This window comes from Podarcis erhardii (assembly GCF_964252035.2).
Source record: "Podarcis erhardii genome assembly, chromosome: 2".
NCBI lineage: Eukaryota > Metazoa > Chordata > Lepidosauria > Squamata > Lacertidae > Podarcis > Podarcis erhardii.
Genome location: NC_138498.1, coordinates 51,665,888 through 51,692,843, shown reverse-complemented (window position 1 = coordinate 51,692,843; position 26,956 = coordinate 51,665,888). Strand labels below are relative to the sequence as shown.

The following is a 26,956-nucleotide window of genomic DNA, read 5'->3' as shown; positions in this document are numbered from 1 at the left end:
GCAACATACAGAGGAGGGGGGGAACAAGGTTTAAAAATAAAAGAAAAATAGAGTAAGCAACAGCAAGTCCTGGAGATAGCTTGAAGAGGCATAGATCCAATGATGGGTGTGAGGTGCTGTAGAAGAAGAAGAACTAGCAAACTGACAAAGGGGATCCATAGGTATCTGAAGTCCTACAGAGTATTTGTGATGTTTTCTTGGGTTCGCCTTTCTTTCAGGAAGCCATTCCCCATTGGAGACAAAGTCACATTCAGTGGCAAGGACTGCGTTTGCCAAACCTGCTCCCATTCACTGATCAGCAACAAACCCATCAAGATTCATGGACCAAGCCGTAAGTCCAGCAGATCCTACCTCATTATTTTTATACTTTGACCGTAAATGTGTGGAGAACCTCCATCTGATGTGAACCCTTGAGATTCTCCCCAGGCTGCACATCTTTCTCAGGCCACACCTCTCACTGGCTCCACTTTGCATACTCCTTGCGTGTTTTTGCTGGGCTGGAATGTGTCCTGAAACTCGAGTGCTTCTTGCTTGCCTGGGTGGAGAATAGAGAGGGTTATGTGACTGTGGAGAAACTAGTGTACAAAGGGAATATTCACATTCAATGTTATGCCCGGTTTTGCCTCTGGACCCACCCACCACAGGCATCTGGTCCTCAGAAGTTTGTCCAGAGAATTATGTGGCCCTCAGGTTGAAGAAGGTTCTCTACTCCTGTTTTAAATGGCGATCACTCTTTAAAAAATACAATACTTTTTTTGGCGAGTGCTCTGCACTGGGATGTGGACCAGCTGGGCACAATTGCAGTGCAGGCTGTGTGATGTCAGTGTGGAAGCAACAGATGTTCTTGTTCCCTAGTATTTACATAGACACACTGATTGCAAAGGGAAGAACAGCACAAAATGATTATAAAACAGTGTGTGTGTGTGTGGTGTGTGTGTGTGTGTGTGTCCCGTCCCCCGGTGACAGCCTGCTCCTGACCAGGCTGCAGGGAACTGCCAAACACGAGCAACACTGAACACAATCCAACTGAGAGCACTTGTACCTATTGATTTCAATAGATTTACATATGCATATCACCATGTTTGAGAATGTGGTCTGCATGTAGACCAGCCTGAGAGTTAGTTGATGAAAGATGGTTTAAAATACATATTTTAAGAAACAATAACAGAAGTACATAAAGAAGGCACTGTTAAAAGAGAAAGTCAAACTTACACCCGCATTTCTGCAGACCCCTCCCCCTTTTTGTTATACAGCTGCATTTGGAAATATAATTCCAAATTTGTGCACTTAACTAATATATATACACAAATGTATACAGTGGTACCTCTGGTTAAGAACTTAATTCGTTCTGGAGGTCCGTTCTCAACCTGAAACTGCTCTTAACCTGAAGTACCACTTTAGCTAATGGGGCCTCCTGCTGCTGCCACGCCGCTGCCACACGATTTCTATTCTCATCCTGAAGCAAAGTTCTTAACCCGAGGCACTATTTCTGGGTTAGCGGAGTCTGTAACCTGAAGCATCTGTAACCTGAAGCGTCTGTAACCCAAGGTACCACTGTATAAGATGTTGGTGCCCACAAGGATTCCTCAGTATTGGCTCCCTGAATCTTCCCAAAGGCATGAGTGTGTATAACTGCACTGTGACCATTTGATCCAGGGTTGATTTTTTTATGCCTAAAACTGAACCATGTTTATGTGTCCAAATCCACTGAATGTCAGGACATGCTCTCTCTGTCTTAGCTGCTGGATCTGTAGGCTACAGCTGACCTCCAGGCTGTTTTGCTTGCTGTATCCCACTGATAACCTCCAGACTGGTTAGCAAATGCATTTTTAGCAGGTGTGGAGGATCTGAATCTGGGATGGGGAAACCTGTGCCCCTCCAGATGTTGTTGGACTCCAACTCCCATCAGCCCCAGCCAGCATGGCCAATGGGCTCCCCTGCCCCGGTCTATAGGAAAGAGATGCCCTGTAAAGGGAAACAAGGGTGGGAAATCAGGGTAGGGTTGACTATTGGCCTTTCCTTGGCAATGAAAGATGGAGGGCATCTTGTGAGATGCAGTCTAGGGCACAGCTTCTTTCCTTTGGATGGGAGGCAGAAGCTGAGCAGCTGTATCTGTCAATCTTCTCCATGCTACCAAAGGAGCAGGAGGCCTGCTATAGCTTGGAATCTAATGTATCTACAACCACTAAAGAAACAGAGAGATAGCAGAAATGTGTACTTGATGACAACAATATTCTTTTACCAGCTTCTGCATCCACTCCAAGAAGTGATTGCACCCAGACATCACAGCGTCTTGTCCTTCCTTATTATGAGACGATGACTCCGATTGATCAAACGATGTCACTGAAATGCAATAAAATCTTTCTTGGCATCTTTGGCTGGAGTTTGTCCCTGGAGTTTTTGGAATGATGAAGTTGGCAGCTGTCCTCCTTTCAGATCCCAATAATTCAGAGTTACAAACAGCTTCCATCCATGCAGCAAAGTGAAACAGCTGCTTCAATCTGTATTTTAGACTCCATTCATGCTATTGGACTTGGAGACAGACAGATTTGGACCTATAGGGTGCAAGCCACTTCAAAAGAAACAGGAACACTGAGCAAAGGCATAGTAGTTCATTACAATGAGGGATGTGGAGGAGAACTTGCCAGTGGATTGTGGGCCCCATGTTAATTATTAAGATAGGGGTGTCATTTGTATTTCCTGGCTCAGAATGTCTGTGGCTGGCCCTGCCTCCAATCTTGTGATACGTGTAACACCAAGGGGATATATATAATATTAATACTACATGTGGCACACATGTAATATTGCACGTCACACATATGTAATTGTGTACATAGCATGTAAGAAAACCAAATCACTCTGCTAAGGTATTTCCTATTAAGTCAATGAGATGTTCTCTGGGTTCTAATTATCACCTTATAGCAATAGTAATAATAATAATAATAATAATAATAATAATAATAGAACCGAACTCTCAGAATCAGACTAGTTAGCCAACAGTTTCTGCTACTGGAAACTCAGGAACCAGGTGCTGTGAATCAAACTGGCTGCCCAGAGCCTGCTGAATCTGCACAATGCTTCTCTTCTCTTCCCCTCCCTCTGTGCTTGATTTCCAGGAACCTGTTTAGACCCAGGAGAGAGAAACCAAGTGAAGGCCACTATGCGGTTTCTGCCCCCCTACCCCACCCTTCCCTCTTCATGCCCTAGACCACTATCAGGTCACATGAAGACCACATCCTCCCCTGAAATCCACTCTTGCATATATTCGTCTCCTTGGCTGTGTAGCTCAGGTTACTTGAGGGCAGCATGGATTATTCATAACAAGCTGCAAGCAGCATTCAGGATGGGTCCGGGTGAAACACAGTGACATATTCTCTCTCTCTCTCTCTCTCTCTCTCTCTCTCTCCCCCTATATTAGCCACTGCTCTTAATGCACACTCACTGGTGCTGCTAAAACAGCACCTCACAGTTGTTTCAGAAAAGGAGGCAGGAAGAGTACTGTATATGCAAAGGCTACCTAGGTCAGAACGCCCCGCAATATATAAAGGCAAAACATTTTCTGTGCGAGTTTAATATCATTTTGTTAGCTGCTGTAAAACATATAAGGCTTTCGTGATTAACTGTCTTTTTTTCCAGGATCCAGAGAAAACTTGTCTGAAGTGTTGTATGATGCTTTTAAAAATAGCTGGAGATTCTCCTAAGCCTTCCTAGCAGTGGAATGTAGCAAAAAAGGGTGAGCACCAGCAAGCCTGAGGGTAGCATTGACAGATTAGTGAAGAGAGAGCTAAGGAGGAACAGCTTGAGGATCTGCTTTGTGTTTTCTCCCTCAAGCAAGCACTCTTGAGGTGTGGCAAATGAAAGGGAGCATCAGCAGCACTGCCCTTCACCTCTGCACCTTTGGGCATTTTGTTGCACTTGCTGTTGCTAGAATTGATTTCCCAAAAGGATCAGCCCATCTTCTAACTGGGCAGCAACCCATGAGGCAAAGCGGCTACTTGGAAATCTGGGCGATTCTCCGATTTTGAAGGGACAGGAGGAAAGAGCCTGTCAGAGCACAGTCAAGGTCATGGCTTCCAAGCCCATGTGCTTCCTGTCACTGGTCTCGACAGACAGCGAGGGAAATGGGAAAGGGAAGGGAAGCTGGTAAATAACACCACGGGCCGGACATGGCCAAGACAGACAGAGGTTAGGGAACAGCTCTTCCAATGTTGCCTTGCGTCGAAAAATGCCCTTCCATTTCTACTAGTGGGAGACATGGGGTAGGTGGGGGCTGCCAGCAGAATGTCAACCACTACTTTGCCTGTTCTTGAGCAAAATAAATCAATGGGGCATGGAGATGAAACAAAGGAGCCCATGGTTCCCTCAAGCATCTGGTGGTGTGTAGAAGCTCCATCCATGTGCCCCACCTCTGTTTCTTTGATTTCCTTTTCCCTTGTGCCAGGTGCTCCTAGGTTAGGTTCTTCAAAAGGGAAGGTGCTCCTGAATAGCCACATCTGGCTTGGTTTGAGCAGTTGGCTCAGGAGTGGAAACGGCAAGGAGAAATTCACCAGGAAGAGGAAGGAATTGGCAGCCAGCTGGAATGTGGCCGTTCTTTCCACAGGCCTATTACATAAGCACACTACTTGCCAGCAGTAAAATGTGGAAAACCAAGTCAGGCTCAACAAATGTGACCTAAAACAGGAAGTTCACTTTCTGCCCTAGGTGCTCAGTTCAGCACAGGGCTTAGAGCAATATTTACAACTTTCAGCTTGCATTTTTTAAGGGAAGGAAGTGTGTGTGTGTGTGTAGCTGTAGCTCAAGAATTATTTTGGGAGCCACTTTGTTCCATTCTCCACTGTTCCCTTCTGGACAACCTTCTGGGGCCCACATTCCTGTGATAGGCGGGACCCAGACGCAAAAGTGGGTAGAGCCACTAATGCAAAAACTCCCTCTGTGAAGCAGTGCCCTGTTCTCACTGGGCTCCTGAGCATCCAGGGCCAGTCCAAGGTCAAGGTCCAAGCATGCAGAGCTTACAACAAGGGTCAGGCAAGCAGCAAGGTCAGAACAGCTCGTAATTAGAATGTGCAGAGGCTGACTCTTATCACCTGCCTTCTTGCAGAGGAGGGCTTTCCTCTCAAGGAGACCTTTACTCCTGAGGAGCCCTTGTCTGTAGCCTTGTCTTTGGATGAGACAGGTTTCCAATCTGCCATTCCCTCATGTCAGAGGCTGAGCTGACCCTGAGAGTGGCTGGCCCCTCCTTTACCTCTTCATGAGACCTTAGCTCCTCACCCCTGATGGAGCCTGACCCAGGGCTTGGTGTAAGACCAACACCTCCTGGTCCTTTGGTGAGGACTCCCCCATGTCACCTCCCTGTGACATGGCAAGTAGGCTAGTTTCTACACATACACCCCTCTTTTTTCCTCCATTCAGGCAAGAAAAAGGCATCATCAGATTTCAAGGACATATTCCAGCCAGGCAAAAGATGTGAAGCAGGTCTAGTGAGGGGTATGGGGAAAATTCTGAGGGCCAGACAAAGAGGCCTGGAGGGCTATACTCCCCTCCTGGCCCTGAGGTCCTTCATTGCTGTGCTAGATAAATAGCTACTCCTTGCATTAAATTAGGACAGGACCCTGAAAATGGCACAGGGATCCCAGAATGTCTGTACCCTTTACTGCATGCCCTGTCATTCAAGTTAGTGTTGTCCATGATTCTGCAAGGCAGGATGCCATTGGTAGGCACAGCTGTCCTTCAGTGTCTGCTTCTTAAACTGTTCAGGATACTGCTGCTGTGTTGTTAATTCTGCTTTGTTGGCTTCCCAGAATGTGCAGGTTGCAAGGAGGAGATCAAGCAAGGTCAGTCTCTCCTGGCCCTGGAGAAACAGTGGCATGTCAGCTGCTTCAAGTGCCAAACCTGTGGGATCGTCCTGACTGGAGAATACATCAGCAAGTGCGTGTCTCCTCCCCATGGCCTGCTGGCCCACATTCCTCATCTCTCTGCTGAGTGGGTGGGGATTGCTTCAAAGCTCAGCATTTGACCTGTGCCCTTGGAGAAGGTCTCCAGGCTGCACCACCTGGCATCTCTCATTCAACTTTGTATGTTGCAGCCAAGCTGTGAAAGAAAGAGTGCCTCTTCTGTGCCTCTTCTTTTTCATTCCCTGTGTAATGCACAAAGAGGGGAGTTGCACATCTCTTTCTCGGGAAAGATATGCAGCCTCCTTTTGCATCTACCTGGAGGGAACCAGCAGATCACCTTTCCTACAAAAGTCATTTGACAGGCCAGAGGACTGCTGCAGTAAATACAGCACCTATCTCCTGTGTGTAGATGGATGTGAGTTGAAGCTGTGACATTATAGACAGTGCCAGGAAATATTTGAGGCTATATAAGGAGAACAACGTTTCTCTTGACTGAGTAATGCAGAGAAATTACTTTCATTGGCAGTAAAGCTATCTTAAATTCCCTCAAGATAATTGTTTGTAAAACTGCCATCAGTACCGAAAGTCACTGGACAGCGTCTGCTAGAATCCCATTTAAAAGCCACATTACATTTTTACTGTGCAGTTAGTGATTTAATTACTCAATACACACTGGTTAATCAATGGACACTTTTAGCCCTGGAGTAATCTAGGCATAATAGGGCAAAGGATCATAGAATCATAGAATCATAGAGTTGGAAGAGACCACAAGGGCCATCGAGTCCAACCCCCTGCCAAGCAGGAAACACCATCAGAGCACTCCTGACATATGGTTGTCAAGCCTCTGCTTAAAGACCTCCAAAGAAGGAGACTCCACCACACACCTTGGCAGCAAATTCCACTGTCGAACAGCTCTTACTGTCAGGAAGTTCTTCCTAATGTTTAGGTGGAATCTTCTTTCTTGTAGTTTGGAACCATTGCTCCGTGTCCGCTTCTCTGGAGCAGCAGAAAACAACCTTTCTCCCTCCTCTATGTGACATCCTTTTATATATTTGAACATGGCTATCATATCACCCCTTAACCTCCTCTTCTCCAGGCTAAACATGCCCAGCTCCCTTAGCCGTTCTTCATAAGGCATCGTTTCCAGGCCTTTGACCATTTTGGTTGCCCTCCTCTGGACACGTTCCAGTTTGTCAGTGTCCTTCTTGAACTGTGGTGCCCAGAACTGGACACAGTACTCCAGGTGAGGTCTGACCAGAGCAGAATACAGTGGCACTATTATTTCCCTTGATCTAGATGCAATACTCCTATTGATGCAGCCCAGAATTGCATTGGCTTTTTTAGCTGCCGCGTCACACTGTTGGCTCATGTCAAGTTTGTGGTCAACCAAGACTCCTAGATCCTTTTCACATGTACTGCTCTCAAGCCAGGTGTCACCCATCTTGTATTTGTGCCACTCATTTTTTTTGCCCAAGTGCAATACTTTACATTTCTCCCTATTAAAATTCATCTTGTTTGTTTTGGCCCAGTTCTCTAATCTGTCAAGGTCGTTTTGAAGTGTGATCCTGTCCTCTGGGGTGTTAGCCACCCCTCCCAGTTTGGTGTCATCTGCAAATTTGATCAGGATGCCCTTGAGTCCATCATCCAAGTCGTTGATAAAGATGTTGAATAAGACCGGGCCCAAGACAGAACCCTGTGGCACCCCACTAGTCACTCTTCTCCAGGATGAAGAAGAACCATTGATGAGCACCCTTTGGGTTCGGTCAGTCAGCCAGTTACAAATCCACTGAGTGGTAGCATAGTCAAGACCGCATTTTACCAGCTTCTTTACAAGAATATCATGGGGCACCTTGTCAAATGCCTTGCTGAAATCAAGGTAGGCTACATCCACTGCATTCCCTTCATCTACCAGGCTTGTAATTCTGTCAAAAAATGAGATCAGGTTAGTCTGACACGACTTATTTTTCAGAAATCCATGCTGATCTTCTGAATCCTTTCACACAAAGACAAATCCTTGTGTTAGCACAACGGGTGGATGTCTTTCTGAGAGCTGAGTTTGATTCCCAGTATATATGCAGCAGGCCAAGAAAATAATAGTCACAAAGCAATTCAACCATTATATTTTACAAGTTCCCTCCCCCTCCCTTTCCTAAACAAATATGAATGATTGTGTAGAAAGCGTAATGTGTGAAGCAGGTTTTGTCAGGCTTAACACTCCTCAAAGAAAAGTCTACAGACATTTCCTGCCTGCCTGCCTGCCTCCTTTAGTCTCCTTTATCAAAACTCCTCGCGCTTTCCCCTCTGATTACAATGTCAGAGCTCCAGCATAAGTCAGGGGCCTGCTCTCCATTGGGCTAAGCATGGTCACAGTTCTTTCTTGCTTTTGGATGGCCACTGCACTCGGTTACTTCTTCCTTGTGTATAGACTGCATTAAGATCATTAGCACATCTCCATATCATAGCCCCCCTCCCTTTGCAAGAGTGAGCAAACAGATCTGGAAGTCTTTCATTAACCATCACTTCTCATTTTGCACAAATGAGGAAACTGCAGTTAATGTCTTCAGAACATGACAGAATAGTAAATCGTGGCTTGAAATTAAGAGCAAGAAGAGCTCTCCAACAACGTACATTTCCAGGTTCCCTCCATCTTTTAACAGAAAAGCCCAATACTCTCCAGTGTTGATGGTAGGGTTGCTTTGTACAGTATCCTTTTTCAGATTTCGTAACTAGAAGTGTATAGAGTAGCAATCACACCACAGATTTTTTTTATTTAAAGGTGTTAAGATGATGACACTTGGCTGAATATCCTGCCTTGTTCTAAACCAGTTAACCATAGTTTCCGAGTTTGTATGAAGAAAGAAACTATAGCTAGTGGAAATCTTTCTGGTTTGTTTGCTGCCATGGCAGAGGGAGGGTTGAAGGGAGTGTGTGCACAGCCAGCAGGCTTGTTCTGATCTTGGCTTATTAAGCCAATATACGGTCATCCAAATTCACCCGTTGTGTGTATTTCTGAATCAGTCTAACATGGCTGAGAGCAGGTGGCTAGGGCAGTGTTCCCCTGAAGAGCTCATTCACTGCTCAACCGATCCCTGATGCAAACCCTGGTACATAAAGAACTCCATGCTTGCATTGGTCTCTGAACTGGGTCAAAGCAGGTTAGGAGCAGATTCAGGCAATACTAGTTCCATGGTACCCTTATGCAATGACTCTCCAGTTCAAAATCTAGCTGTCCCATAAGGTTTTATCCTACCACCAGGAGTGACTGGTGTCTTAGAACAACTGGTGTTCTAAGAGACCATGGGAACAGGGAAACAACCTAAGTCCCTGAAAACCTTTTGAGAGCAATAAAAGCAGGAGTCTAGACTCATACGCCTCTTTGATGTGAGCATCTCCCTTGCCACAGGGCACCTTTGTGCCCTAGAAACTGCCCTCCTGCTGTCTCCTGGGAACTGTGCAGAGGCACAAAGCTGAAACCTTCCATATAACCCTTCCCTTCCCTGTCCTGTGCGATGCAACAATGAAGAGGAGGCAGAGTTGTGGTGGAAATATGTCCTACAGCATGGGGAGTGAGATGAGAAGAGGCAAGGAGTGGAAAGTCTGAGATCAGGGGAAAGGAGCCTCCTCAACCCCAATAATGTAAAGCAGCCTTTGTGAACTTAACTAGAGTTTCTGACGGGACACCAAAATAAGCCCCTGGCAGGCTGCTTTTCCCCTTGGTGCCCTTCACTTGAGCACAGGTCACATTTCAGCATCATACAATAGAAATTCTGCTGAGGGGTGGGGGGAGATTCTTGACTATCCTTTCCCCTCTTCTAAGCCTCATAGCCTGAATCTTTTCCCACAGGGATGGCATTCCATACTGTGAATCTGACTACCATGCCCAATTTGGCATTAAATGTGAGACCTGCAACCGGTACATCAGTGGCAGAGTCCTGGAGGTGAGTTCAGTGCGGACAGCGCCTTTTTTCTAACACCAATAGTATTGTTGTTGTGATATCAAGGAAGCTGAGCTTTGTGTTAGTAAGACATTATTTTTTTTCCCTTTCTGACTTAAGGAAAGGTACATGGTGCCGCTCAGACTTGTGACACTTCCCGTTACACAGGGATTACATGCAGGGCTTTTTTTCCAGCCGGAACTCAGTTCTGGCCACTCTCAGGTGGGCACCATTGCCATTATATAAGAACAAGAAAGGTGTCCATAGTAAGTTCTGGCTCCTCTTTTTCTAGAGAAATGGTACTGGATACATGGATAACTATTGAACGATCTAAGAAAGGGCTATCAAGTCAGGTGGTTTGGCGTTTTGTTTTTGTTTGTGTGCTTTTTTTTTTTGTTCCTGGCACTGTCTAGGCTCTGACGCTGATTTTACCCCAAAAGTAAAATAAAAATTGTAATCATGTCATCAGTCAAAACAAAAAATTCCTTCCAGTAGCACCTTAAAGACCAACTAAGTTAGTTCTAGGTATGAGCTTTCGTGTGCATGCACACTTCTTCAGATACCAAAGAAGTATCAAATACCAAAGTATCAGATACCAAAGTATCTGAAGAAGTGTGCATGCACACGAAAGCTCATACCTAGAACTAACTTAGTTGGTCTTTAAGGTGCTACTGGAAGGAATTTTTTGTTTTGACTATGGCAGACCAACACGGCTACCTATCTGTAACATGTCATCAGTGTAAAGCTGGGGTAAAAGACTGCTGGCTCTCCAAGTGATGCTGGACTTCAACCCCCATCCTCCTTGACCATTGGTCATGCTGGCTGGGGATGATAGGAGCTGGAGTCCAGAAATATCTGAAGGGCCACAAGTTCGCCAGCCCTGTTGTAAGGGACTGGTTTTCTGGAAGGGTGTATGTTGCACTTCAGAATCTGAGTGACAGGAGGAGAATCAGCAACTGTGCATTACGATTATATAGGCAAGCCTGGAGGATGCTAAATATAGCAGTCTATATATAACTGGAGTGGGGAGTGCTAAAAATTGGCACGGCTGTGTCTGAATTGCATAGCATGGAATGTGCGTTTTCATTTATAATCTGTTGGCTGCAGTGCGATCCTCCAGATCCAACTATCATTGGGGGTTTTCTGAAAGTTTGTTCCTATTCCTCATGATGACAGAGGAAAACACACTGAAAAGGTATGAGGAATGCAGTATCTGTTGTAAATAGCTCAGTTGGTTAGCGTGTGGTGCTGTTAATGCCAAGGTTGAATCCCTCTTGATCAGCCAGTGAATCCCAACCTTCTTTCCTCAGTCAGCAGCAAATTATATTAGAAACTTTCCTCATTTCTGGAAAAAGAACATTTGTTGAATCAAAATGAAGTAGGCAAATGAAGCCATTTCAGGCAAATGCCTCCAATTTGCACCAACACATTTTAGGTAACCACAGATTCCTCAGCTTCTGATAAAGCGCCAGACCCATATCAGAAGAGCGCTGCTGAGTCAGACCAAAGACCTATCAAGCCCACCATCCTGTTTCCCATAGCGGCCAACCAGATGCCTTTGGGAAACCCATAATCAGGCTATGAGCACCATCGCCCACTCCTGCTATTATTCTCCAGCAAGTGGTATTCAGAGTCATGCCGCCTCAGATCCCCGTCATGAGAAGCAGCCAAGGACAGATTCATCCTCCCTGAATTTGCCTATTGCTTAAGTTGATAGCCATCACTATGCAATGAAGGAACAAATTCCATCGTTTAACCATGCGCTGTGTGAAGAAGTCCTTTGTTTCATCTGTCTTGAATCTTCCAATGTTTAGCTTCACTGGATGATCACAGGTTCTTATAGTATGAGGCTGGGAGACATCTTCTAACGACAGTCTCCCCACTATGCATAATTTTATTAACCTTTATTGTGTGTTTCCCCCACTTTCTTGCCTTTTTGCTAAACTAAGAAGTCCCAGATCTTTCCTGATAGGGAAGTTGCTCCAGTCCCTTGGTCATTTTGGGGTACGTGGCCTTTATCTGTACCTTTTACGCATCTACAATATCCTTTCTGGCATGCAGCAGCTAGAACCGTGCACAGAATTCCAGATATGATCACATCACAGATCAGTATAAATGATATTATGGTAACCTCTTGAAGTGCGTAAATAAATTAGGCAAAAGTAGCCAGGCATTTTGTCCATCAAGTGCCCAATCTGTGCTCCCAGCCTGCAACAGAAGACCTTCTTCTTGGGATTTTGATTCTATCACTCCTGATCACCTGCAAGTGCTCCTGAAGAAAAGGAGGAGCTATAGCTCAGAGCTAGAGCACCTGCTTTGCATGCAGAAGGTCCTAAGTTTGATCCCCAGCATCTCCCTGTAGGGCTAGGAGTATTCCCTGTCTGACATCCCGGCAGAGGTGTATTTAGGGGAGCACGGCTGGTTTGCCTGCACTGAGTGCCAAGCTGAGAGGGTATCACAGCAGGCACTGCAACAATGACAAACAATGGAAGGGGGGACCAGATTTTGGTGTTGCACAGAGTGTTGTTGAAATATTAAAGCCCCAAATCCTGGGTCTCCCATCCCAGAGAGCTGCTGCCCGTCAAGTGCAGACAATACTGAGCTGGGTGGATCAGTGATCTGACTCACTGTAAGGCAGCTTCCTAGGTATGTATCTCCTCTCCCAAGTCCCAGGCATTTCAGCAATGCTGCTTGACTGTCTCTGTGGCTGCAATAGCCATCAATTACCCTACCTGCCCTCCAGGTGACATGAGCTCATTTCTCAGATGCTCCTCTCCATCCATCTACCTGAGAGAATGCTCTGTCACCAGGTTCCACACCATGCCTCTCTCTGTTGCTGTGGCAACAAATCCTGCACAGCTGTTAGCCATGCAGCAGTGTGCTAGCAGGCAAAAGGAATTCATGGTGGATGAAGGCTGTGACTGCAAAGAGAAACTTGGGAGCCCAGGGCAAGCATTCCAGGACCCACAGGGTTTGTGGAGTGAGATAATTAAAGTGTTGACACTCCAGGGTGTTGGAAGGGTCTAAGTGAATGGCAGAACAGAAGCATTGTGTTAATGTAAACATCAAGCCAGGTGGATTAAAACTGTGCTGGGTCTTCCTTTAACATGAATAAGTGAAGATTACTTTTAAAGTCCTTTTTTTTTTTTTTTAGAAAGAGAGAGAGAGAATGAATTAATTTCCCCTAAAGCATGCAGCCACTGGGTGGCATTCAACTAAGTTTTAAATTAATGGTCCTAATGTAGTCATTCACTGGAATGGGTCTGTTCTGAATAAAATTTAGTTGAATACCACCCACTGAATTTAAATGGGGTTCAGCTCATGCTGGGGCACAGATTCAGCTCCAGAATCTGTTTCCAGTGCCACATCTGATCCCTGAAATATGTGAAGAAATGATAAAGAAAAATTTCTCAGAGCATGTGCAGAGTTTTCCCCTGAGCAACTGCAGCCTGTCACAATCAATTTAGGAACAAGGAGGAAGGCAGATGGAAGGCTTGAATTTGGCACTTCTCTCCTCAGAAACTGAGCCCTGGCAGGGACTTAATGAGGCCTGCCAGTCCTGCCACAGACGATCCTTTTCGTAGACTTTGAAAGATCCATGGACACACCACTTTTGCATGGTTAGGTGCTTGTCAGTTTCATGTCAAGCTTTTGCCTCTCCACACCTGCACTGGCCATCTGCTTCCCAGACTTTAATAAAGGCCTGTCTCCAGAGTGAAATTGACATGGAGCTGCCACACATCCAACCATCTGACTGTTCAAAGACCCACACTAAAAGGCTCCTAAGACCCAGAGCGTATGAAGCAGCCTCTGAAGGCCAGGAGCTTAAGCATTAAGTCAATTTGCCAGCTGCAATTCAGTCGTCCCTCCATCCCATCTGTCTGCCCCACACAGTCAAGCCAAGACATGCGGAGCAGCCCTGGAAATGTGTTTTAATCTTACTGCCTGGCACAAAGGAGGGCAGTCTGCGAAGAGTGCCTTGATTCTAAGCATTTGGCCAGTTGATCTGCACTAGGCGTGCAACCTCTTAAATGTTGCTGCAGCTCAGTAGCAGAAATGACCTGATTGTAAGCTTCAGAATGCATAGAGCAGGTTGGAAGACTTCCAGAAGAGCAAGATCATTGGATTTGCTCTCCAGAGCTGAGTTCCTGAGACATGCTCAATGGCTAAGAGTCCCTTTGCTTCAACTGCAAAAGGCAACTTCTTGTGTTTCCACTACTGACATGGAGGGGAACCAAATGTCTGAAAACACAGAACAAATGTGAGCTTCCCAGGCTGCTGTATCTCAATTTTAGGACACGTTTTCAGAAACATCTCTCTTCTCTGCCTCCTATGCTGCCCTAAACAGACACAAACAGTGGACCTGACCTTCATATTTCCCAGAACATTTCAGACAAGCCTTATTCAGCACCTTCTTTTTACTCCTTGATTTCCTGAATTGCGTCTCTCTAGGGGGATCCCTGGAGCCTGGTCAAGGGGAACTCCTTGTCTAATCCTGACGATGGGATTGGCTGGAAATAGATCAGCTGGACTCTGGGAAGAGTCTGCATGTGACCCTGGAGCACAATGCAAAGCGGAGAGGAGAGCCTGATGTGTTGCGTAATGATGGCTGCAGAGCCATGGGGCAATTGAGAGGTCCTGTGGGCATGGTGCGACCTCTTCTTCTGAGAAAAATTCAGAGCACAGTCCTTTGCCGTCTTTTCCAGTCATATCTTGGCATGCAAATTCAGCCTCTTGGGGGTTGTCTTGCTCGTGCTGAGCACCGGAGGTGGTGTCTCCTAGGAAGACTAAGCCTGCTAGCTGCAGCGATCACAAATCAGACAGGATGGTGGGGATGCCCAGGAGTTTGGTGCCCGGAGGGTAATAATGCCTAGGATCCTATTGCCCTCCAAGCAGTAGGCTCCCATCATCCTTCTTGACAAAGTGTGGCATAAGTGTGCCTCTAACTATCCTCAGCCATAATCAGCCATCATATGCTTACGCCTCTGGTTGTCCCATATGGCTCTAAGATGTGCAGCCAGCTATGGATGATTAATGAGTCTTAAAGGAACGACAGTGACACACACCCCTTTGAATTATAATAAGCAGTGTATTCATAGTAGGCAGCACTGGGCTCTCACAATGACTGTAATTTTAATCAGTATAAAATAAAGAAGGTGGTTGTGATTTGGTCTGTCTGGAAACTGCACCTCTGCTAGAGGTGAGGCTAAGACGGCTTAGGGACTTCCTTCACTTGTCGGTCAAACCAAGTCCAGAAAAGGCAGTTTAGATTTGGTGGCTAGAGTATCTAGTTCAGGGGTGGGGAACCTCTGACTCACCGTGCCTCCAAAACACCATGGGGAAAGTGTGCTTGATGGTTTGGTACCCAGCAAGAGAAGTGCTTCTAGTTCCAAGGCCAGCGTGTCTCTTAATGTTCTCGACCAAATCAGAAAGGAAGAGTAGCCCCTTCTAGTTTCACTGTATGAATACAATCCAGCAAAAGGTAATAAAACACAATAAAGCAAAGTGCAAAATAAACAAAACTATAAAGCCAAGGCAGTTAAACAAAGCAATAAAATCAAGCAACCAGCTAAATGCAATTATGACATATTTTTCAAGTTGGCTGCTGGACCAAAGGAACTGTAGACTAAATGGAGAAGTAATATGGGATTGAATTTTGATGAGGACGACATCATGCAGACGCTGTGCGAAACTTGCATGAACGAGCAGCAATGTTTGGAAATGGTCACAATTTATTTAAAACAAAAAACAAACCAACCAGACCTATTCCTAGCAGAAACTCTCTGTCCTATTTTTATCCTGCTCTTTCATTAAGAGATTGAGGGTTTCCCCCCAACACACATCCCTTGTAGTCCATACTTAACTGTAGAATTGGGCAGCACACGATTGTCCCAGCCCTAGACCTTCTACGGACCAGGAGAGACCATAGCATGCTAGACGGAAAGGTGAGGGGCTCTCTCCCCCCCCCCCCCAGTACCATTTGGCAGCATGAAGCAAGGGCCAGGTGAAAAGTGATGGATGCCAAGGGATGCTGCGGCACTAGTGGGATCAGCCCAAGGGCATTTCTTTTGCACTGGGAGCTTAGCACTTGATCCTATATGAGCTGCCACCTTAGTCCAGTGGCTCATAGGATTGGGTTGCAAATCCCACAGAACCTTTTACTTCTCCTCTGAGAGTGGGTCTCTGGGCTTAAGCGGCCAGCTTCCTTGACACAATTGCATTAGATGGCATCAATCTGTTATTTGATTTTATACCCATATCACTTTAGTGACAGGCAAATCCTGCAGTGACTCAGCCAACACATTCTCGTAAATCTCCATGGAGCTCTTCCAGAGGATGCGTAGATTAGCAGGGAGAGTGTCTCGCTGAAGGCACTGGAGAATTTCTGCAAAGGTGGAGCAGGGAGGGGAGGAAGACATTTGTTGCTTTTAGCTGTAAGCAACTGAGTGATTCATTCACTCCATTTGCATGATCATCATTGATTTCCGTATTCCCGCCCTTTACAACTAGGAAACATACGAGGAGAAACATTGGATAATGCAGCAACATAACAGAGGACTGAAGCGCTGGTCTTGGTTGGCTTTTTAGCAGCTCAGCTGGCTCCTTTTCTTCTTCTTTTCTCTGTGTTGAATGAGTCTTGCATCAGGATGAGGGAGGAATTTGATTCCATTCACATTCAACCTACCAAATCTGCACTTTCTGAAACAATGCACAAACTGAAACCCAGCCATGCTTTGTAATTTGCACTTCTTTGAATTTTACAATAAAGTTCTCTGGCCAAGTAATGTGCACAAGAATGCACACTCTAGAATAAAGTGTGCATAAAAATACTTACTGAATGAAAATAATATACAAAATCGCATTGTGATAGGGAACAATGCTTTGTGAAAAAAATAGTGATAACAATGGGGCAAATTGCATGTTTATGTATGTTATGAGAAATTCACATGAAAATGCTGGTGAATTTTCAGGAGCACTGGGGGGGGGGGCAAAATGATTTGGAAATGTCAGGGACTGAATTTAAGATTAGAAAAATGAGAAACTGACAAAAACCAAAAGTAATAGGTTCAACCTTTCCTAGCTTGCACTGAGGACAAATTGACTCCCAAAAGAGTTTGGTATAAAAATTATCTGCATTTTCTGTATAATGGAAAATGCAGAGTGGGGTTTCTGACATCCAAGTAAACTGGCTTTGGCTGTTGGCAGCGAGGGTCAGAGCAGGACTTACATTGTCGATAAAAATGCTTATTTAAAAGCTGTCAGTGCACATGGTGGGTGAAGAGGAGAGGTGGGTGCAAAGTGGGTGAAGGAATTGCCTCTCTGTCTTCATTTGAAGGACATCCCAGGATTTAACTAGGTGTTGTGGATGCTGCCCATGTGTCCAGATTATCTGGTGGCATCAGACCTGTTCAGGCATTTGCCTGAAAATGTTCAGGCTCAAACTGGGAACAGGGCAGGGTTGTGCATGCAAGCTCTGTCCCTCGCATCCATGACTGCACTCAGAAACCCTGAGCACTAGGGCATATCTCAAGAAATACAGGACTTGGTGCAGATAACAACCCCAGGATGCATGCTATGGGCTGACGGGCTGCCTGGGCCAGCCTTTAATCATCACTGAACTCTATGGCTGGTTTTGTGGCAAGGGCCTGGCAACTCCATAAAATAGGCAAGCAGTTGAACAATCACAGGAGAGCAATGGGCTTTGTTCCATTTTTGTGCAACAATTATTCCGGCAGAAATGACAAGCCATGAAGTACATTAGGGCAAATGGGACACTGTCCCACCCACCGCAGTCTGCCCTCAGCCAGCCCCCGCCCTTCCTGCCTTCTTACTTACAACCAGGCCAGAGAGTGGCCCTTGCTGTCAACTTCCTCCTCCTCAGTCTCAGAGTTGCCCTTGTAGAACTCAGCAGGGTGGAAGAGAATGGGGACAGAACTAGGACCGATTAGTTCTGCCTGCCAGTGGCTGTGATTGCACCTGCCAGTGGCTCCTGGGCCACCATCTGTTGGCCTCTTGATCAGTCTACAGGTCCCAGTGGATACTACCCACCAATGGTTGGCAAAACTGGTCACCATTGCTTGATTGCTATGCTGACAGCCTAACTGGTAACTATGTCTTGCGAGACTCACATGGCCCTATCTTAGGAAAGCCATTACTGGTTTTAATGCTGGCTTTAGCTTTAAAAGTCCCTTCTCTAATTAAAAGCCTTCACTATCCTTCCCCCTTCCCACACCCTTCAACAATCCCTCATCCTTCCTTCTATTATTATTATGTTGCTGCTGCTGCTGTAAAATGTCCCTTTGGGAGCAGTGCTTTGCACAGAATGGGGCTGATTGCACCAAGTTAAACCAGTGGCTGCATCTGAGCTCTGAAGCCCTGCAAGTGAGCCTATAATTGAAATCCTAGCAGACACTTTTGAATGGAAGCAAGCTACCAATTAAGCCTATTATCCTTGTTTTAAAGGGCAGGGAGAACAGCCTTCTTACATCACAAGTGGGCGAAATAGTAGGTTGCTATTTCTAATCCTGTTGAAGGCAACAGAAAAATAAAAGTTGCCCTCTCAAGAGAAATCAGGATTGAATACTCAGATAGCAAACATAGCTTCCGCTTTTGCTCATCCAGCATAGACTTAATAATAATAATAATAATAAATTTTATTTATATCCCGCCCTCCCCAGCCGAAGCCGGGCTCAGGGCGGCTAACTTGAACATTCAACTTCATTGCAGCCATTGCTCAGTGCCAGATCTGTCCAGCATCGCCAGATGATGATGGCTCGTTTAGTGACAGCTTGTAAAACAAGAATGTCACACTATTCCAGTGGTAGTTCACAGCTAGGATGACACCCTGGGCTTGGCTGTGCTGTGACTTGTCACCCTGCCCAACTCTAGCAAAGTCACTGGATTGACATAAGCTGAAAGTTGGTGGGAAAAGATGACCCTTTTATTCAGTGTGACAGATCTGAGCTTGTGGGCTTTCTTTGTCACAGAGCTATCTATCACTAGGGTGGATCCTATAAGCTCTCTCCCTCTGTAATCTTTGAATGACCCCATAGATTAGGTCAAAGACTAATGCAGAATTCTGAGTTTGAAGAACCAACTTTGTGTTTCAGTGACTACCTGCCATTCTGATGTCCAGGTATTCCATTTGCTACGTGTAAAAGGCAGCATCTAGTGCTAAGTCATAGTGGACTTCAGTAGCAACTCAGGGCTTGTCCACACTTCTGCTTCTCCTGTGTCCAGAAACCAGGAGTCCAAGTAGTTTTCCACTTGTCCTGTACTTTCTAGGCATAAGTTCGGGTGGTTTTGCCTTTGCCCCACCACTTTTCCCTGGAGAACACACTCTTTCATGCTAAATCAGAGCAAACATCAATCTGGAGAAAACCCAGTTGACATTTGCTCTGATTCAGCGGTAAACAGTGGATTTTCCCAAGGGAAAGTAGTGGGGCAAGTAGAAGTGTGGATGAGCCCTGGAACTCTGGCACTGGAATTAAAAAAGAAACACCCTGCACTGTTTCTCGCAGTGGGCAATGAGATGACTAGCCCACCCCACTGTTGTTCCCCAGTGACTGGTATTCAGAGGCATCAGAGCCATCATAACTAGTGGCCATTGACAGCTATTATTGCCATGAAAATTGCAGGCATGGGGGAGCAGTCTGGATTGGGACCACAGTGGGGGTCAAAGGGTTAAAGAGCTCCCACAGACACCAGCACCACACACCACAGTCCTGATCTGAACTGGAGCTGGTCAGTGCTGCCTATTTCTGCAAGAAATAATTTGTGCTCAAGGACTAGCCATGTGTTTAACATAACATGGAATTGGCCCTTAGTTTCCAAGTGCTGGTTTTGAGTTTTCTAAAGTATTTCAGATTGTGATTCCCACCTAGAGATCAAGTTATTTTAGAGCATCACTCTTCTGGGACTCTTCCTTGATTGTTGTCTCCTAGGAGTAGATCCTTTTTGGTTGTGGCTCCTTATTTAACCTTGGGACTCTCTTCATTGATCTAGCCACAGGGCCCCTTCCTTGATAGCTTTAAGAAACCATTTTTTTAAAAAAAAAAAATTGGTTCCGCCAGACTTCAGAATTGTTTTGGTGATGATATTTTATGTTGTTGGTGATGGCTGCTTTATTCTTTCTGTAAACCACATTTTGATGTGTTGTGGTGATGCAGGGGGATGTTAGGCAATAGTCAAGATTTAAGAGATATAATAAACAAATAAAATAATTCTTACAAGAGTGCTGTTGAAACGTAAGTTGACTAGACCTGATTGCCTGATGATCTTCTTTTCTCTCATTCATTTGTTTAGGCAGGAGGGAAGCATTATCACCCCACTTGTGCCAGATGTGTGCGTTGTCACCAGATGTTCACAGAAGGGGAAGAGATGTACCTCACAGGTAGGAACACCAGCTTCTGGGGCGAAAGGTCTCACTCTGAAGTGGACTGTCTACTTCTCTCCCAGCCTCATACACAACCTTGGTATTCAAAACTTGGAGCTTCTAAAATTCCTTAAGGGTGTTGTGAATGTTGCTTGAGTGTTGGGCACTCCACATTTTCTTAGAGATGAATTTATTAATCTTCACGATGCATTGTGAGAAGCAGAGATTTCATGTTAATCAATCCTGTTTCAAGGAGACCCGTGTTGAGAGGCCACATGACAAAGCCCTGAGGCCAACTTATTTGCATTTCCTGTTTGCAACAAGTTCAGATCACTCGAGAAGTTGTGGTGGTACGTGCCCTTACAAGAGGAAGAGATAAATAATTACTGGGTCTCAATGTGAGCTTAGGGTGTCTTTCCCCTTACAGGTCTATTTTCAGCTTTGGTGGGGGGAGTGTTTGTCCCTTAGACAACCTTGAGGTGCTCGTCACCCTGAGTCACTAATTACCCTGTATCTGTCTGTGTTAATTGCAGGGTTAGCTACTTCCCACCCTCGCACTGCTGGAGTAGTTGGCTTAGGGAGGGGCTGTTGTCTATGTTGGGTGGCAATTGATGGTTGCTTCATTGTGGGGGAGCAGAAGTGCCATTAGTGTCACATTGGCCCATCAACCACTATGATGGGGGAGTGGAGAAAGAGCAACTCCTCCATGCATTGCACCTGGCCATCATTGCCTGATCCTCCAGCCCATGAGAGGATCCTGTTGCTATGGTGACCGCAGCCCTCAAAAACGTTGTGCCAAGAGGCGGGAACATATACAGATACAGTGTAGGTGGGTGGAATTCTGCCTGTGGAAAATAATTGTTCATTCTGTGGCTGGGAGGGGATGAGTTGAATGGCCATGAGAAGATCAGGATTAGCTTTCACATTCTTTTACTCCAATTCTGTCTGAGCGCATCTCCCCCGCATGGGGCTAAATCAGCCAAGATTTCATTCCCAACTTCATTTCTGTCCCTGAATTCTATCTCCATTCCCCACACCTTCTTCTTAAGCAGGGTTCTCCACTTACATTATTCCCATTGCTTCAGGGAAAGGGCTGTACCTCCATGGTAGAGCAGCTGTTTTCAATGCAGAAGGTCACAAGTTTGATCCCTGCCAACTCCAGGTAGAGCTGGGAAAGACTCCCCGCCTGAAATCCCAGACAGTGTAGATTGTCCTAGGCTGGATAGACCAATGGTCTGACTCAGTATAAGGCATCTTCCTATGTTTCCTATCAGCAGCTTTATGCGCACCTCTGTCTTAGGATACATTTCCAATACAATAGAGGAAGGATGATAAATGTCTACTTATCACATTAAATGGCTGTTCAGAGCAAGTCTGATTTATAGAAACATGTCTTGGGAAATAGAAGGTGTTCTCTCTCCCATGTTGTAAGCTGAGGAGCTGGGCAAATTAATTGCTGGAGACTGCCTTAATTAGCCTGGCAGAGCTGACAAGGAACTTCCCTTTGTTATGAAGATTGCCTGGTTGTTCTTAGAAATATCCAGAAAAAAAAGATATTTCTCCTTTCTTCCACTTTATGTAAAGATGCTATAATCTACAGTTACTTCCAAAGGTGACTTGTTTCTTGAGCATTTATCCTAATTGATGTGCACAAAAGTTTATATGATGGCTGTATATTGAGCATTCTGATTTGTCTGCAGAGAGGTTAGACGCAGTGGTGTTTGGTGAATTTTTTTGTAGGGGAAAAGTTAGGGCCAGAGGCACCAGCTTATGAGGACGATAGGGTGGGATGCCAACGTCATATGTGCGATGCCCCAATGTCCCAATGCCATGCGTGTGAGCTTCCTGGGCTTTGGGAAGGAGGCACCAGGCGTTAATACTTCAACACTCTAATTTACCAGGAACATTTAGGGAACCAACCTGGTCCCCCTAGTCCACTGACCACACACCACTGGTTAAATGACATTGTATCAAGCAGTTGTTATTCTACACTTTCCAGTGCGATTCTCTGTTATTTTCCTTACTGCAAAAAGGCTGGTTTTGTGGGAGAAGAGGGTTTGTTGCCCAAGAAGCTCCAAATCCACTTAATTGTGTGACCTGAATTTACCGGCATGCATTTGAATCCCACCTACAAAATTGCAACAGTCTGGAAGCTCCCGAGGTGTCTGTATGTGAATAGAAACTGCATTTTGAGAGAGAGAGAGAGAGAGAGGGGGGGGGGAGGGAGGGAGGGGGCTGACTTTGGGTTCTATGAGCACCTTAGGCTCCTGACTTCATTTCTGGAGATCTGATGTGGGAGTAGTAGACTTTGGCTGTCCTTTGGAGTGTTTGAGCTGAATCTGCACCTGTGACCAACCTGTATATTTGTAAATAAATACAATTATTGCAAAACTCTAAGAAGCCTCCAGGAATTTCCTTCCAAAGGAAACCAAACCCAGGTAGTATTGCATCCTTGAAGCTTATTATTGCTTGAGAAGTGGAGAGAGTGTAGCAATATGTTTCTAAACATCCTGAAACCTATATGTGCATTTGCATCTTCACAAAAATAATGTTGCAACAGGTAGTGGGGAAATGGGGTGGGGGCAAGTTAATGTTTTCTTTGGGAAAAGCTAGTTAGTTGCCCACTGGACAAACCAGTAGCTCTGATGTAGCCAAACCCTACAGTCTTCCTTGCACTGATCCCCAGTACATGCTGATCTCTGGTCTTCCTGGATTGCAGACCAGGATGATGACCAGTTTGATAATTTGGTCTGCATGCAACTCTTGGAAAGGTATTGACGTGATTTCCCCCTTCACCCATGGGACCTTCTAAGGCTGCTACAAGAACAAGGTCTATACTTTGACTTCTCCTATTCCCTCACTCAATAATAATCAGTTGTACAGCAAAAGAAAAAGGGAAAAACTGGGGTGAGGAGGGAGTTAATCTTTTCAAGTCCTGAACACAAATCTTATCAAGCTGGTAAAACAGGTGCCCACTTTTCTACTGGATGGTAGTATTTTGCTGTCTGCAAGGACAACCCATTCCGATTTCGCTTTGAGCCTATGGCAGTGTTATACATTTTCCAGGTATCCGTCTGGCAGGTTGGATGATGGACGATGTCTATGAATTGCTGGGTAGATAGCATGCAAGAATAACAACAACAGCTGTAATCTTATCCTGACCTTTACCAGCAGCCAGGACTAGTCAGCTCTGAGACCTAGGTCAATAGTAAAATGTCCATGGGAGGATGATACAGCCACAGATTTGAAACATGCGGAATCATATTACAGTACAAGTGTTGTGTCTCTTCCTAGCATCCTTCCTTTTCAGCACCAGCTGATAGTTTGTTCCTTTGACCACACCATTAAGGTGAAAGGAAAGTCAATAAAAATCTTAGGAAGTCTTAGGAAAGTCAATAAAAATCAATGGCATGCAGCGTCACTTCTAAGTCTGAAAGCATGTCTCTTTCCTCCCTGCTATAGGGAAGCAGATGAGTGAGGGGAAGAGAACCTGAATTTCACTCTAAAATGGCCACCCATATCCAATTGAGGATTGATATTATGTATCTAATATATTGATGTACTGCCTTTCTGCCCAAACACCCAAGGTGGTTTTATTGAATTGTCTTGCATTGTATTTTCTGGACTGCCTTATTCAGAACTAGCCCTGGATTCTTAGGGAACCCTGAAGACTTCTCTGTTTGATATATTTGATCCACTGCTTTCTCTCTTAGCATTGCTTTAGTGCTGTCTGTTGCTGCAGCCTTCTGCTACAACCTGCCACAGACAATGGTGCCAGTTATGTTGCTAGGTGAAGAGGAGAAGCCAGGGCAAGGATTCTCTCCTCAAGTGGAGATTGCCAGCTAGACGGGGAAGGCCTTGCCTTCTGGGTTCAGTAAGCAGACTGCTGTATTCTTCTGAGGCTGCTGGGCCTTCCCCTTCTCCGTCAACTACTTGCCTTGACCAACTCCGTTCCCACTCCAGAGCGCGCCTTACGGGGGTGGAATTGCACATAACCTTGCTGATCTTCATTTCCTTCTGTACTGGCATCCAGGACCAATACCCAGTTTGTTAACCGAGTTTCCAACCCTTTGTCTTACATATAGCCATCATACAGTAGGAGGAACTACTTGTCTTCCCTTAATGCAGATATAACATTTTTGTGCTCTCGTTTGACTTAGTCAAACTTTTTGCTCTCGAGGCATTTTACTGCAATTGCATCTGCCCTCTGCTTATTGCAACCTGGTGTGGGGATTGCACAAATTGCAGGATTGGGATTGGATGGTCCTGCCTTATGGCAGAGTGTTAGACCAGATGGCCTCTTGGTTGCTTTCAATGTTACAAAGTTGGAACATGCCACACATGTAATCACAGAAATGGACATGACCCTTGCTAGTAGAAATCTTCTGTCAATTCACACAATGAGTAGAATGAATTTGCTACCATCCTCTTAGTTCCAAGCAAAAACTATCAAAGTTCTAATCAGTATTGAAAGAAGGGTGATACAAATGCTGGATGTGCCAATAAGCTTGCCACTGAAAATGGAATTTTTGGTACAAAGAGATTTAGGACCTCAATAATAGGAACCAGATGGGTAAAATGAACAGACCACCTTGCAGCAGGAGAGAACAGTAATAGGGTCAGGAGCAAGGAGCAATGAAGCTTTCAGGAGTATTGTTTTGATGAGCCTGGGTAATGTTATGTAAATCAGAATCACAGCTGGACAGCACTGCAGTCCTCACCTTCTGCTCTGTTCCAGGTTCAGAAGTATGGCATCCTATCTGCAAACAAGCAGCACGAGCAGAAAAAAAGTTAAAGGTAAGATGGAGCTGGGAATGGATGGGAAGGAGAATTTTGGCAACGGCTGGCTGGGGGAGTTCCTCAAGTGGAAATATATTATTAGAGGCTGGAAGATAGCCAGTTCATTTATTTACTTGCTTTGAAAGTCATAGCCCTTCTACAAAGCAATTGCAAAAGGAGAGGAAGCCTTAAATTTAGCATCCAAAGGCTTTGATTTTACAGGGATATATACACTTGAACTAAGATTACAGGCTTTGAAGCTTTGAAGCTTTAACCAAGGAGTACAGACTGACTGTGGACTTATTTCTTGTTTCTCCTATCTTCATAGTCTTGAACCACTTTATATTGTACACAGCTGTTACACTGTCTACATCTGCACCAGCAATTGTTATAATCATGTACACACACACAAAAGTATCCAAACGCTTAAGGATCCAAATGGGAATATGCTGATCCTGGCTCTTTGGTACATGTCAGCTACATGTTTGAAGATGCACAGCTGTGAACACCAGCATAATAGCTGGTGCATCCTTGGCAAACACAGTCTCTGCATGCATTATGAAATGGCTCTCAGCATCCTCTTTATCCAATTGCCACCTTTCTTGTTTTGGCTATAATGCAAATGCAACTCTTGGGCATAGATTCCTGTCCAGGCTTCTCTACCAAAGAGGCTGTTACCTGCTTCTTAGTTAATTTTGTTTGTTTAACAACATTTACATATTGCTTGATTGCAAAATAAAAAAACTTCTAAGTTGTTTACAAAAACATAAAATATTAAAACTATCACTAAAAACAGGTTTAAATGGTTATTTTAAAACAGTCAAAAGATTATTAAAATCAACAGTAGGTAAAACATGGGGTGAGTATTCCTGCTGTTGCACTCAGGTGCTATTAGCAAACATTCCCTGGGCATCTATTAGGCCTCTGTGAAAACACGATGCTAGCCTAGATGGGTCTTTGGTATGATCCAGTAATTCTGCCTTAGATTTGAATTCCCATGTTTTAAATGTTTATTTTAAATTTACATGCTCTAAATCAAAACAGAGCTAAACTCTGATTCCAGGAACTGAATCACCACTTGAGTTTGCATTTTGTCAAGAAAATAAAATGCAGCCAGATTAGGGTCAGACTCTTGGCAGTGAGTTATATCTCCTGCTTAGCTAGAACTGTTCTTGTAATAATAATAATAATAATAATAATAATAATAATAATAATAATAATACCCTGCCAGTCTGGCTGAGTTTCCCCAGCCACTCTGGGCAGCTTACAGCACATATAAAAAATTGTAAAACATCAGACATTAAAAATTTCCTGATACAGGGCTGCATTCAGATGTCTTCTAAAAGTTAGATAGTTGTTTATTTCCTTGACATCTGATGGGAGGGTATTCCACAGGGCAGGTGCCACTACCAAGAAGGCCCTTTGCCCAGTTCCCTGTAACCTCACTTCTCCCAGTGAGGGAACCGCCAGAAGGCCCTCGGAGCTGGAAGATGGGGGTGGAGATGCTACTTTGGGTATACTGGGCCAAGGCCGTTTGTATTCTGGAAACGGTGGTCAGAATAGGACAGGACTCCAGATGGGATGCCTCATCATTGCATTCCTAGACACCAAAGATTGTAAGCGATACTGCAAGAGATGCAAGGACTTGTCTCTTGATTTCACATTGTTTCATCATCACCCCTAAAATATTGCTCCAAAGTGACTTTGGAGGGGAAGAGCAGCCATTCATTCTGGTCAATTAGCTTGGGTTGGTGCATGAATTGGCCAAACTGCTACACGGCTTGCAGGGATCAGGTGACATGATTCAGTGCACCGCAGTGCAGCAACGAAAACCTTGTGCAACATGCCTTTAGAGTCTCAAGCATAACTACACATTATGACAGGCAGAGTGTCCCTCCCAGCACCCTGCGTCTCTCATGTACTACTAAAGAAAACATAATCATAGACAACATCTTCTTCCCTCCTGCAAACTGCAG

The 26,956-nt window shown here is 45.0% G+C and overlaps 1 protein-coding gene across 17 annotated transcripts in view; it reads left to right on the top strand.

The window, feature by feature from the left end:
* ABLIM3 (actin binding LIM protein family member 3) overlaps positions 1-26,956 on the top strand; it is a 148,646-nt gene that overhangs the window by 94,108 nt on the left and 27,582 nt on the right. For all 17 annotated transcript variants that reach the window (XR_014153987.1, XR_014153988.1, XM_081852095.1 and 14 more), the window contains 5 exons: positions 219-331; positions 5,799-5,925; positions 9,736-9,829; positions 20,132-20,219; positions 24,940-24,998. Coding sequence is in view for 15 of the 17 variants with exons in the window: in XM_081852095.1 (XP_081708221.1) it covers positions 219-331; positions 5,799-5,925; positions 9,736-9,829; positions 20,132-20,219; positions 24,940-24,998 (481 nt within the window). In the remaining 2 variants the exon portion in view is untranslated. The remainder of the gene's footprint in view (positions 1-218; positions 332-5,798; positions 5,926-9,735; positions 9,830-20,131; positions 20,220-24,939; positions 24,999-26,956) is intronic.